Here is a 14,923-nt window from a genome sequence, read left to right as displayed (position 1 = left end):
TGACAGCGCTCTCAGCCAATGAGATCGAAGAAAGCCGATGCAGCCCCGCGAGTCCGACCAATCACGCGTTAGCATTAATCCGAGGACACATTCAAGGTCGGTTGATGAGTAGCAGCAAGAGCAATACGCGCATATGCTACCCGGTGAGAGCCAAGAAGCGGCGTGTGCATTTTTTTTTAAACCACACAGGAAAGGAGCGGAGCCGACCAGTTTACACGTGCAATCCTTCACTATAATCACCGCAGCGAAAGATTATCGATCATCTGCGATCATGGTATCGATATCACCGACTAATCATCTCTTTAAACCGAGAAACAACAACACTGATGCGGTTTGCTTGCAGGATCCAGCTGTAATGTGCCTCCACGTCGCAGCAGCGCAAAGCCTCAATCTGTCTTTCCTCGTCCACTACAGAATCCATGTCTGGTTTTGCACGTTGCTCCTTTTGCAGCATCTTGTTACTTTATAGATATCTTTTTAAAAGATCATCGTTACAATCTGTAATCAGTACAAAGACATCGCGTTGCGTTGACAGACAGGCAGATTTACTGTATATCCTCCTGCAGCGGCTGCAGGTTTGGTGTATCCTGCACTGCACTGCAGCAGGCCTCGTTATCAGCAGGGTGAGTGACCCTGCCATCTGTAGGCCACTTGTTTGTAAACAGTCTGTGGGGAATTGGTGCGAGCGTGCATGTGCGCGCGTGCAACCAGCGAAGACCTCTATCAGAAGATAATAACACCTCTAACCAGGTGTGAAGTCATGATCAGGCATTTAACAGTCTGCTGCCGCTAAATGCAGCAAGCAAGGAGATAAAAGTCAAGGTTAGTTAACATATGAATGGAAACATTTTAAGTTTGACAAAAGACTGAAATAGAAACCAACTCGGATGCAAGGCCAAACAATATATATAATATAATATATAATATGAATTATAATCAAGGCAATTAAATAATAAAAACATCTGTGAGATGCTCTATAGCAGTAATTTCCAACCTTTGTGACCCCTTAAAATAAATCAGTGTTTATTTGCGACCCCCATCATGACAGGTTGCATCAGTACTCAGCAGCACTTTATTAGGAACACCAATCCAACACAACAGCTCTGCAATAAATTCTACCTTTACGAAGCTTATACATTTTCAGGTGATAATTCTACTTTATCTTTCTTATTGAGGTGGTGGTGTACTGGAGTGAATCATATTGAAACGTGTTCCTAATACTTTGTCCACCCCATTACATGAGGTGGGCAAAATATAAGGAATTAGATTTAGATTAGATTGCACAGGTGTTCCTAATAAAGTGCTCTCTGAGTGTATATAATTAACATATCAGTCACAGGGAACATGTTACTGCAGCACTTGTAGTTTTAAAGGATCTGAGGAATTCTTCCACCCGCAGCAGCAGCAGCTGTGTAGTCTACAGAGCAGTTTGTGTATTATTAAGTGTTCCTAGTATTTTGTCCACCATATTAACATACATAAGGGTTTTACTTCATAAAAGTAGAATTTTGTCTCATTTGAATAATGTTTATGGGGATGAATTGGTGAAACTGTTCAGAATTTAAAAGGAAAAGCAAAGATATGAAAATATCCCAAAGTGTAAATAAATTTTAATCTTCTTTCTCTCCAGTTAAACATCTCTCAACCACTCAGATTTCTCTTGTGACCCTCTGAGGGATCCTGAGCCACAGGTTGGGAACCAGTGCTCTACAGCGTTTGAGGAAATCTTAGTCATTCTGGCTCTAAATTTGGGGAAGCTTTATATTGATTTGTGTTTCAAGATTTTTTGCACAAAATATTACAACTGCAAAGCAAGAACGTCCATAAAAACATGCTGATGATCCTCACTGTACTTCGGATATTAAACCAAAAACATCAACAATAAATGAAACTGACAACGTGGGATGTAAATATGTAAGTATGCAAAGTATGTAAAAGTACATGACAGCATTGTAATGGTCAAAAATTGGATGAATATCTCATTCAAATCATATTAATCACTTAAAATATCGAATAATCAAAACTGAAATATCTGATTACATTTCTGTATTATTCCTGCCGTCTTGTTGCTTACATGAAACTTTATGTAATTTTATCTTCTTCTTCTGCACATATGATGTACCTGACGCATGTTTCTCAATTAAAATGTCATAAATATGATATCAGATTAGATGCAATGATTAATCGATTAGTGGATTAAAAAAAAATTAATCAGCAATTATTTTGATAATTGATTCATCGTTTCAGTCAATTTTTTTCAGCAAAAATATCACAAATTTTTTGCTTCCAGCCTCTCAAGTGTGAAGGTTTGCTAACTGTCTTCATCATATATGACACTGAATTGAACATCTTCTGATAGTCGGACGAAACAAGCAAACTGAAGACATCACTGTGTCCTCTGAGAAACTGTGAATGACATTTTTTCACTGTTTTTTTTAATTATTTTAGAAAATAATCAGCAGATGAATCAATACTGAAAATAATCTTTAATTGCAAGTTAACACCACTTCCTTTCATGTGACCCTGTAGTGTGACAAACACTGTTGTAAAACTATAAGACTATATGACAATATAAGTGAATAATCCTTTAAAAAAAAGGTGACTTTTTGGAAAATACCACTGTTGCACTGCAAGTAAAACAGTTTTATACATTGATTTGATGATGTAATTCCTCTAAATCTAAAGAATAAGACTATTAATTGTAAGTACTGTGAGTTCATAGATCATCATTTACAGCAATCAAACTTTCATTCTGATGTAAACCAGGATGTATTTTTTACTTTTTCTTCTCTTTTCCTTCTTGAGGAATAAAAACAAGTTGTCAGGCCTGTAACCTCAGACTTCTGCTCCACCAACCACTGGAGGGAGACATGCACCTTCCCAATACTCCGAGGGCGACATCATGAAGTCAACAGCCATTTTAAGCTTTTAGTCTGAACTAGTGTTCACAAACTGAGCAGAATGATAAACTCAGTAACACCACCTGCCAGAAGACAGATTGACTTTAATACAGCATGTATCCGGTTATTCTTAATAGCATTTGCAAAGTGCAGATTATATCAATATGAGCTGCTTCATAGGCCCGATCTTTATCCAACAGTACATTCATACATCCATTAGAACAGAAAGATTAGATCCTTTAATTAACTCATTTACTTCTGATAAGTCGTAATTCCTCTCAAGATGATTTTCTGAAAGATAAAGAACTCTTGAACTGTTGCCTCTCTCTCCATCTATCCTTCTGCATGTGTTTCTGATGCTGTTTTGCATGTATTTCTCCTGCAGCGAACACTTTATTACCCTCTGATGACAGTCAGTCCCATTTTCACCATGGACCAGGAAGAGTAGCGACCGCCGTCGCATGGCTAATGGAAATCAACCATTAGTCGAAGCTCTTTCAGACCACATGATCGAGATTCAGCAACAACAAAAAAACACACCGGCGTAATATCTGCGCAGCGTCACCTGCGGAGAAATAAATGCTTCATCATGCTCTTGATTTGATTTCCAGCAACAAGGATGGACATCTGAGCCTGGTTGCGCTCGCTGCTCTCAAAGTAAAAAAACCCTCGTAATCTGGTGGGAGGCGCTATTATGCACTGATGAGTGCATTTGTGATTAAGATTATAATGACATATATCATCAAGATAACTTGGGGAGGGGGGGGGGGGGGGGGATTTCAGCATAACAGAGAAGGTGGCCACCCATGGCTGGGGGGGAGAGGAAGGGCTGAGCAGCAGGGTTTCCATCTCTTTGCAAAGAGAGAGAAAGAGAGAAAGACAGAGAGAGAGAGAGAGACCCATTACGCCTCTTCTCCATTTCCTCTCTCAGGGGCAGGAAACAAATGGACGCATTAATAACACTCTCCATGTCTGAGGGAGCTGATGGCGCCTTGAGTGCTGATTAAGGCTGGAAAGAATCGGGCGTGGAGGAGGTGTATTAGTCGCTGTTGTTTGAGAAACAAACTTGAAGCACAGATCCAGTGTTTTGGGAGTGTTTTCAAGGGAAAACTGCTAATTGGCGAAAACCTTTCGGCACATGTAATTAAGCACCGGAGCTTCATTTTTTTCGTGAAAGAACATGTTTTCCCCCCCCGTCTCTCTACATACCTCGGTAGTTTTGTCTGTGTGAGAGTGTGTGAGAGAGAGAGACAGCGCTGTTTATTCTTTCTGTTGGGTGGATCTTACTAAAATAACCCCCGAGCAACAAAAACCCACAGTGCCTGCTTGGCTAGTTCTCATTGAGAAAAGGCCTCAGAAAAGAACACAACAGCAGTCACTTTAAAGCATGTTTAGTCATTCAAAAGCTCATCTGTCTTACAAGAAGCTGCAGGGACATGTCGAAATATATAAATATGAACTTACAATGCACACAGATGATAACAATGGGATAAACAAGGAGTACAGTATCATCACATTGCAGTTTAAAAAAAAGCTTCCTCCCAATCAAAGTGCTGAGAAATACATTTTCCACTCCGGCAAAGTCTGGGAATCATCGCTCTCCCCGAAAAACACGACACAAGTTATTTTCACCCTGAAGTCAAACCTCAGGTTATCTCCTGAGGTGTCCTGGGATTAGTCAAATGTGCTCCTGGTCCTGCCTGGATTTGGATTTATTATCCTTCAAGGAATTCAGAAAGCCACATGTTCATAAATTCATGACTTTTGATGAGGCTTCAGGCCGACCTGGCCAGCTCCCTCACCCTCCTCATCATCATCATGTTGCTGGTTCGAAGGAGTCACAGTATGTCATGTTTGGTGAGGTTGAGATCCTCCTCAGTCAGAGTGATGTTCCCCAAGTACCAGAATATCCAGAAGATCAAGCTGAGGAAGATCACCAAAGGTCCAGACAGCACGAAAAAGTCCCAGAAACTCAGCGGCGCAAAGATCCCCACGAAGAAGAGGATGAGGCCGGCGATGTCCATGATCGCAGCCAGGGCCAGGAAGACGGTGCATCTCCCTGCTTGCGCCATAGCCCCGGCCGATGTGAGACGGACGGGGTGGCTGTCGTGTCGTGTGAAGGTCTTGACGGGAGTGAGAGCTTTCCTGTCTCGCTGGATCATTCTTCTTCACTTGCAGCAGCACACCTTGCATTTCTTTCATAGTCGAATACTTAGTGGGAGGACTGGTATCCAACCACAACAACTGGTTGCGCTGCTCGTTAACAGCGGCCCCACAGTCCACCTTCATTCCTTTGCAGGGCTGACTTGTTTTGCGCCTTTCATGTCATTAATGCGACACGTCAAACCCCATTGTGTCTTATCCGTGTGACATATTTATGCACTTACATTTCATAATCAGCTGCAATTGAGCTTGTGTTTACACGCCGATAAGCCTGCTATAATTAACCCCACCCCCCCCCACCCCACCCCCCCGGCCCTGATCTTTTTGTTCAGCTAATGAAACCAAAGTGCATCAGTGTGTTGCATCTTTTATCAGGTTGTTCAAAGCTCCCTCTTGACTTAACTCCCACTGAGTTCAGAGATTTACCCCCCCCCCCCCCCTCCCCACCAGGAAATATATTTACCCTTCATATTTAGTTTGGGAGCAGCCCTGCAGGGTTGGACACATTGTATTCAAGTGTTCCCTAAACATTTATTTAGTTCACGGTTCATGCATCACTACAATAATAGCACCAACTGTGAAGTCACTGCCACAACGAGGAAACGCACGCAATGGAAACTTCTCTGCGAGCAGCTTGTTTGACCAGTCAAGCTGCCACTATTTGTCTCTGGATGTTCGGCTTTGACTTACTGTCCCGCCTGTCGTAATGACAGATGTACACGGCGGCGATGAACGATGTTTTATTTACTTTAACGTCGCCTTTAGTGTGACTGAAGTGCGTTATGATGTCAGTCAGACCAGCTCAGCTCTCTTTCTGCTGGGAAACTACTGCGGTTAAAGTGAACCTCCGGCACAGCTGATATTTGCATAAGGTGTGCCATTACTGTAACTCAAATCTGTAAATATCGGCCTCCGAGGCTGCGATTCATGAAATGTAACGAGTAGAGATACTTCTCACATTTTAGTATATATATATATCATGCAAAGTCCTGAATCACATGGGATCCTTTGTGGAGGATTTTCAGGTTTGTTTAACCAACACCGCATCAGTCAGTCAAACCAGTCTGACCAGTGTTTACTTTGCTTTGACAGTAAATCAAAGAGCAAACATGACTCGACGTTTCTCTGTTTGTAGCAGCTTCAACTCAGGCTGTATTTCTATCAATTATGTTTGAATATATATTTGAAACATTTGACAAAGCATTGTTGAAAGCAAAAAGTTGAAATGACGGGACAACTATCCACACTGAAACATTTTGTTGTTAAGGCATAGTTACTGGTTTTTACACACTGCTGACCTGTGAACAGCATTTAGGATCCTGAATGTGTCCTTCATATTTCTGAGGAGTTCAGTCTACGATTTAAAATATATGTGCACAATTGTGGGCATTTTATAGTAAGATTCCAGTATTTTATAGCCCCAATATGTCAGAATTTGATTACTTGTGGACCAAAAACAAAAGAGAAATAAAAGATTCAGATTCAAGCATTACATTCTGGCAGCAGGGCCGGATTAACCTGCTACGTGGCAAAGCCAAGCTGTGGGCCCCCACAGACCCCCAGCTTCATGTATTAGTAATTATTAGCATCATATAAGCACAAAAGTGAAATAATAAAAACCTTATACTAGATTTTAACTCGGGCGCCTTTACAAAACGTGACTATACTGATTGTGAAGTAATTAAATTACCAAAATGTTATTGCCAAATGGTGAACCTGGAGACTTTGGGGCCTCTGAGGGTCTGGGGCCCCAAGCAGTTGCCCACTTTAGCCCCTTTTATACAGCCTGTTCAAGGTGGGAATGTTGCGCTGTTGTTCTGCCTCACCGTTCTGTATGAAACATACAAACACAGAACGGGGCAGCAGATAGTCACATTACAGAAGCTGTCATGGCGGGACAATCAACACCAAACGCCGACGCTGTTCTCTTACACGCCTCTGATTACTGAACATATGCATGCTATCTAAAATCACAGACAGAGGCGGCGTCGTGTCGGCTTCGTTTGGTTCAGTGGAAAAAAAAAGCAAAGCCGGCATAATGACAGGTCTTCTTTATGGAAATATTGTGGGATCTCTGATTAAAACTGGCTTTTAGGTGATCAGGTTGTTAATCCAGCCTTGTCTGGCAGTGTGACGAAGGCTTTGAAAGCTTCATTTGGAGAAATAACATTTACACAGTAAATTAGAATCAAATTAAAGTAAATAAGAATTTCCTGAAAAGAGCTGCTCCATATAAAACCAAAGTAAACATTCATTCATTATTCTTTTGCTGTTGGAAACTTACAACCCGCCTGTCGACCCGTTTCACATCTTTGTATGTTCAGCTGCTCTGAACTGGATAAAAGACTCTCTGGGTTACACTAACATCGAGATTTCACCAACTCTCTAAGTCCTTCTATATGTTTCTATCCAGGAAATTTCAAGAGGAATTAATAGGAAATGACAGACCTGTAAAATACAGTGTTAACTGAAGATGCATACAGTTACAAAAGTCTGGAGACCAGTATCAGGTCTCAGGTCTTCGTAGAAGAGTTGGGGATCCAGCTACTGCTCTGCATATGAATTCTGAACAGAAAAAGTGCGTTTGCATCCGTTTGTTTTGGCTCAGAAAGCTGCAGACAGTCATAAGAGTCAGTTTTGTTAATGATATTTACCAGAGCAGAGGATTATTTTTATATTAAAGGTGCTCATTCATGGCATCAGGTGTCTTGTTTTCCTTCTATCTCCTCTTTCTTCTTCTCCACAGCTACACAGTCCAGGCTGTCGTCGTACCCTTCATTATGGTAGGTTGTAGCTTTGCCCCATGTCACCCTGCTGGCTTTGCGTGGAGGTGACCCCACCTGACCGCAGTCAGACTCATCCACGACACATTTCAGGCGTCCTTCTCCTTTCAGCGTCTGGCTTAACCTTTCCGATAGTTTCCTGGCCAGCAGCACGATACTGCTCTTCTTCTTCAAGCCGTCGTCCTCCGACACCTGGACGTTCCCGACGTACCACATGAGCCAGAAGACCAGGCTGATGAAAATGACCAGAGAGCCCGTGTAGATCAAGAAGTCGCCGTAAAAGCGGCCGTCGATGCGCAGGTTGGCGAATATCCCGATGAAAAGGAGGATCAGACCGATGACATCGAAAACGATGGCTATGAAAAACAAAGGAAGGCAACCTCCGATACACTTTCTCACGTCCATCGTGGCAACATAACAGCTGCTTCAGGCTTGTATAACGGGAGGATGCTGCATCCTGTATACCTGAGCTGAGGCAGCGCACCTGTAGGGAAACGCCCCACCTTAAAACTGAAGATAAACAAGTCGTTTCCACAGGCTTAAACACACACACACACACACACACACACACACACACACACACGCACACACACACACACACACACACACACACACACACACACACACACACACTAGTCTCACAGCCACTGTTTCCTTATTGTGTTGATACTGAACAAGTCAAATAAATGTTCTCTGGTGCACATGATGCAAATGACGCAGGACAGACTGGAGCTTTTAACATATTATTTGACTGTCAAATTGATGTTCACGTAGGCCTACATATAATTATGCATCAGCACAAACCCTGTCTCCTACACGTATTTAAACTTAATTACTAAGAGACATGGTTTATCACTAAATATCTGTAGAAAACTGTATTATAAACCAGCTTTTATTTGATTGTTTTATTTGAACCATCTACTATTGGAGCTTAACCCTTTCAGATTTTAATTTTCCACTCATAATAAACACTTTTTTCATTTTATTCTCACTTTTCTCTCATATAAATGAAGCAAAATCAACATTTTTTTTGTAAAATTTCTTCATCATATTTTTTCATGTCCACTATTTGTTGACTGAGACAGTGTAAAATGCATTCAAAATGATAATTATATGTGTTGATTATACACACTGGTAGGTCTGCAGTGTGTTGTATTTTAACACTTTTTAAAAATTTTAAGATAAAGCTATTTAAGGGAGTCCTGTTAGCAGTTTTGTCTGTATATTTGTATTTCAGAGTTTTTGTACGGCTGCAGTTAAAGTTTACTTTTCCTTCATCTGTCGATTATTTTCTTGATCAATGAAGTTTGGTCCATAAAAGTATAAAATTCTCCTAGCTAACACATTTCAGATGTCTTGTTTTTGACAGATCACCAGTCGATATTCAGCATCATTTGAAAGGAAGATAAATAAAACTAGAGCTGGAATCAAAGAATATTTTGTATTTTTACTTAAAAAGACGACTTTATGGAATAATCCTCTTAGCTCAAGCTGTTCAAACTTACAACTTTTAAGGCCAGTTATGTTTTTAAGCAGACTTAAACCCTCAAAGCACATCTGTCGGTCATGTCAGCTAAAAGGTCAAACATCTCAGTCATACTAACACGGGTTTAGAGGTTGAGTGATTTCATCTAGAGGCATCTCACATGTTGTCTACATGGTTGTAATATAATAACCAATCATCTCTGTTGCTGCCTCCCATAAAAGTGAAGTATAATGGAATTAATGTGAATTAACTGAATCAATAAAAAGTGAAAAAAAAAGAGAAAAAGACTGACATAATAACTCCGGAAACTATCACATTATTGTTGCAAATAGACATCTTTGAAATCACTTTGTCCATTGAGATTAAATTTAGAAAAAAATCCTGTTTTCTTCACATTGTAGAAATCTGCATATGGAATTTTCAACATAAGTTAAGTATGATGGTTTTACACCCAAGCTCAAGAAAGTGAGGTCTGCATTTATATAAATTAACTGTTAAATGTTGAAAAAGTTTCTTTCCTGTTTTGTCTCTCTGCCACACCGCTCTTATGTCATAATATATTAAAAGTTTGCAACAAACAGCTGCTTGCTGCGGCTTGTGAAACCAAAACGATGAGCTAAATGAGGTAAAATCCTCTGTAGAGCTGAAGGGGAAGTACAGTCAGGTGATAATTCTCTGTTGGTTCCTTGCTAGAGTGAACTTTTCACATGTAGTACCAGTCAAAAGTTTGGACACACTTCCCCATTCAAACTTTTAAATGGAACCGCATATCTTGTGATGCATCGTCAATATAAAAATATTGATTATAGCTATTTTCAATACAATCTACTTAGTTACTAAGTCAAATTTTAAATCAATGCATTTTCATTGGCTCAGACCATTAAATATGTAGTGATGCTTGGCCTGAAGAGGTTAAGTAAAATTTCCTGTCACATAATATTTAAATCCTATGAAAATGTGCTTTCAGGTCACATTAATCTTTTGATGTAGCAGAGTATTCAGATTCAAAGTCTCCTTCCCAGTTTTTTTCCCCCTCCACAATAAAGAGTTCAAATGGATGCAACTAGACACAGTAAACTGGGAACTGACAATTATAAGCTCCCACAACCTTTAATTATTCATGAATTGGCATATACTGTACCACAAAGCATTAGGAAATCCCCCTTGTCCACTTTTCCCTCATAAATATTCATAAGGACAGTTTGCTCTCTATATCCTCTTTCGCTAAATTGTGCATGAACGTGTGAATAATTGCATTTTACACATCACATTGTTGTCCTTGTGCTCTCACCTTCTTTTAGGCAACCGTGGTTATTAATGCAAATGTAGTCATGCACACTTGAGACTGAAACTGAGATAAGGGCTTGAAGGATATGGGGTGGAGATTTTTCCTATATTTTTTTCTCACTGTTGACAAATCTCATGTGCGGAGCCGAACCAACGATGAATTGATCTACTTACAAGTATTGTGTGTGTATCCAAAGCCTGATATATCTTATCCCTCTGTGCCGTAGACCTCTATTGTTGTCCAAAAACAATTTAAAAACACGTCATTGGGCCAAACTGTTGCACTGGGTGATGTATTCCCTCGCCATGAAGAGTTTGTTTAGAAACAGCTATAAACACATTTTCAGTCTGTGGAGAGTAGTTCTTTGACTCAACTTTGTACTGAAGTTCTTTGCAAAAGTAGTACAAATTCAAGAAGTTGTGATATGTAGAACAACAAGCTAGCGAAGCATTGTAAACAGAACAGTGTTCCCGCACATGCTCAGTAGTATCCGTCTTTTATAGAACTACTCTCTGGAGACTGAAAATGTGATCGATGTTATTAGTCTTCGGAGCCTTTTCTTAACAAACTAACACGATCGATCACTTATTCTCATTAATGTGTTTTTAATGGACAACAACTCTGCTCTATAGCACAGATGAATACAATATAATAATCAATATAATATAATATATCAAGCTTTAGATACACACAATACTTGTCAGCAGATCAATTTACTGACGGTTTTGGTCTTCTCCTGGGATGTGTTGACAAAAAGAAAAATATAGAAATTCACCAGCCATATCCTTTAATGTTGTCAATCCTGGCAGATCAGAGAAATAAACATAAATGTCACCACACAGTCTTTTAATAAATATCTCCCAAAGTGACTCCAATGCTGAAAAATACTGCATTCAATCCAGCGTGCTCTTAGTTAAAGTGAATCACTCCCAAACATGAAGTTTCATGCCAACACCTTCGCGTTATCACAGATTGAACATCGGAGGCCTGTAGTAACTGAGGGGCTTCTTCATGGTGGACTGCTTCCTGTTCTCCCTAGTAATGGGTATCAGGACCACGCCCACCACAAAAACCATCAGCCCGATGGACAGCAGGGCCGGTCCCAGCAAGTTGGTGACCTTCCTGCAGTGGCCGGCGAAGTACAAGCCGCTGATGATGATGCCGCACGCCAGGAAGCTTCCCCCGGTTGACATGAGGTGAATGGGGAACCAGTAGACCTCACATTTGCTGCGAGGGGGCTCGTTGGTCCAGAGGGACTCGCTGCGCGACAGGCTGAACACGGTGCTCTCCGTGCGGCTTGGGGGCGTCAGCTGGTCCCGTGACTGGGAGAGGGTGCACTCTTCCAGGGCAATGTTCTCTGGACTTCCTGGCATGGCTTCCTGGATGACTCTGGTGGAGGAAAGTGGAATAAAAATTAACTTCTGAGGAAAGGTATGCCTCTCTGAAGTCTGTTTCTAATTCAGGAAATCTATGACTGATGGATACTAAAATAAAAACTTTTGTTTTTATAACTAACATGATGTACAGCATGATATATAGTGAGAAATACTGTCTTATAGGTCATAAAAAATGCTGATAACAGTGATCAAGAAGCCACTGTTTCACATTTTAACCATACAGATACTAACATGACATAATTATTTTAAAATCAATACTCATTAATTGTTAAAATGTTGACCTTTCTCCATCGCTGCCTTATGGAAAAGCACATTTTATATCTTATAAAGTCATGGCTGCCTGTATTTGTTTTCCTGAATCACAGAACTCTAATATAAATTGCTGCTTTTTCCACAAATTTGCTAAATCTGTAAAGCTTTAACTATTAAAAAAAGTAGACGGACACCTACCTTTAAAATCTGGATTGAGTTTCTTTGTGTTTTTTGAAGAATCAACAACAAGTTTAAACCTCTTAACCATCAGAAAACATCCACAAGGAATCTGAAGGAGAAGATGACAAAGATTTCGGCCCAACGTCTGCCCAGAGAAACCAGTAAAACGCAGCTCTACGACCATCTGCCCTCCCTCCTACGCTTATCTCCACCTCCTCAAGAGAATCCTGTTGACCACCATCCCCTTATAAATCATATACCAATCGCAGGCGGCGGTCAGCACTGATGTTGCATCCAGGGCGAGGAGCTTGCCTTCCGGTCCCCAGAGGATATCCATAGAGCTCAGACTCTAAAAAACCACTCAGGCTGACGTCTCCATTTCTGTTGTACAAGCTTTCAAAAAAAAAAAAAAAAAACTTCCACAAACAGCTCGGGTGTTGCCCTTTTGTTGAAAATACGCCTGATATTTCCCAAGGACTGGACTGGACAATGAAAGGAAAATATCCGCCTCAATTGGCTGGTACTCTTTCCACACAAAGAGAAGCCGGGCAGGGCAGCGGCTAGGAAATGGCTCTCTGTTATAGCCAGATTGATGTAGCAAAGCAATCACCCATACAGAGACTTTCCAATACAGCCTGATATGTTGGCACAGTATTGATCCCAAAGTAGCCTGGAGCAATTATCTGCAAGTTGTAGTTTTGTTCGCTGAACATGAGATCAATGAAATCTGTGTAGCATAATTAATCCTCAGAAAATGGAGGAAATTGTATAGAATTTTTTGGTCAAATTTAGGATTTTGGCCGTTATTCACCTAAAATATCCTGCCTCAGGATGCACAGCTGGGATACAAGAGGGATGTTGCTGCAATATGACACCCCTGCTTCCATTAAACAGTCCCCCTGATGTTGCATTTGTGTCTCTTTGTTTCTTTGTGTGCTCTTTTGGAAAGACACAAGTGTCAGTATGCGGCCATTGATCTGAACATGATCCCCACACTTTAATACAATTACACACAACAGAGAGCTATGGAAACGGCTCTTCACGACCGCTACTTAGCAAACACTGAAACTCTGCCTGATCCTATTAGATCACTGCTGTCATCTGTTTAAAATGCACCATTGTACCATCATGTGGTGCAACACTGATATGATGAAACCTGTCGATGCTTGCAATGGCTCACATTATCCAACAGAGGGCAGTACTGGCATGTGTCTTGGTGTGTGTGTGTGTGTGTGTGTGTGTGTGTGGGGGGGGGGGGGGGGGGGGGGGGGGGGGGACATCCAGTTTAGCTGTATCATTAACTTGTAGTGAAATATTTCATCCCAGAATTAGTTAATCCATCAGCTAATTCAGCATTTTTGTAATGACAATAGGTCCATATGGATTAAAGTACTTTATTTTGCAGCCACGTGTGAGAAATTAATTATCCATTTCATGTAATGTGCTACAGTATATTGTCATTATGATGTGCCTAATTCTCTTTAATGGTCCATTTAAAGTGAGTTGGATCCCATTCACTTGATCATGATAGTCATCTGAGGGGTTTTTTTTTTTTTTTTTTCCACAGCTGAATAAACCTGCTGAAGAATGAGGTGGAGCTGCAGACCTTCATATGACTGTTTGATCAAGATCAGACTGAAGATATTTGGTGCACCATTGTACCACCATATGAAAGGAAAATATTTTTATTTAACACATTTAAGGGTGTTCATAATGTGCAGAATGCCTCAAAAACCATCTAGAAAACTAACATTTTGGTACATTTCAGACTCTATACCACATTTTTGAACCACAAATCTATTTTTTCATTCATAAATACCTCATAAGTCATCAATAAATGGGTGATTAGTCCTTACTTAAGCTTTCAGAGAGCTGAGAGAGTGTATTATTTATTTTTTATGGTGAAACAACATTCATAATAATGCTGTATCATCGTCCTTTGTTACATAAAACAGCCATAATGATTTCAATGAATGTTATTGAATGTGAAGAATGCAACCACACTTCTGCAGGATGATTTCTTTGAATTTTTTAATAAACACTTTGGAAAAAGTCATAAAATTTCAGGCTAAAAGAGTCATGTTTAGGCTGCTTTTACTGCTCTCAAATGTAAAAACAGGTCAAATTTGACCAGAACAGTATATAAGGGTTAGATATGGTGATATACTGTATATTAGGGCTGAAACAATTTGGCAATTAATTAAATATATGATCATCAGAAACTGAATTTTAAGTCAATTTTTAAGCAAAAGCTTCAGCAGAAGTTCCAGCATCTCAATTTTGAGGATTTTAATGCTTTTCTGTGTCTTACATGATGATAAACTGAATATTTTTATGTTTTGGGCTTCTTATTGGACAAAACAAGCAATTTGAAAACATCTATTTGGCTTGAGGGAAACTGTTACTTACAGTTTTCACTGTTTTCTAAAAATTTATAGATGAATAAATGATTAATAAGTTGACAGATGTACAGA

At 40.1% G+C, this 14,923-nt stretch overlaps 1 protein-coding gene and 1 long non-coding RNA gene across 2 annotated transcripts; one reads left to right on the top strand and one right to left on the bottom strand.

Annotated features, from left to right (window-relative positions):
* The first annotated feature begins 33 nt into the window (after positions 1 to 33).
* LOC121884233 lies at positions 34 to 3,619 on the top strand. Its single transcript, XR_006092318.1, has 3 exons — positions 34 to 822; positions 1,631 to 1,914; positions 2,806 to 3,619. It is a non-coding gene; the product is annotated as an uncharacterized LOC121884233 (long non-coding RNA).
* Positions 3,620 to 11,098: 7,479 nt separating this feature from the next.
* Positions 11,099 to 12,150, bottom strand: LOC121884829 (phosphoinositide-interacting protein-like). Its single transcript, XM_042393855.1, has one exon. It carries the CDS (start codon positions 11,991 to 11,993, stop codon positions 11,586 to 11,588), a length of 408 nt encoding a protein of 135 aa, XP_042249789.1. The 5' UTR covers positions 11,994 to 12,150; the 3' UTR covers positions 11,099 to 11,585.
* Positions 12,151 to 14,923: the final 2,773 nt, after the last annotated feature.

Source organism: Thunnus maccoyii, chromosome 18 (assembly GCF_910596095.1).
Source record: "Thunnus maccoyii chromosome 18, fThuMac1.1, whole genome shotgun sequence".
NCBI classification, from domain to species: domain Eukaryota; kingdom Metazoa; phylum Chordata; class Actinopteri; order Scombriformes; family Scombridae; genus Thunnus; species Thunnus maccoyii.
This window is presented reverse-complemented; position numbering and strand designations above follow the sequence as displayed.

What these genes read in the sequence shown, in the direction of transcription:
- LOC121884829 (XM_042393855.1), bottom strand. Translation starts at nt 11,993, where the DNA reads ATGCCAGGAAGTCCAGAGAACATTGCCCTGGAAGAGTGCACCCTCTCC.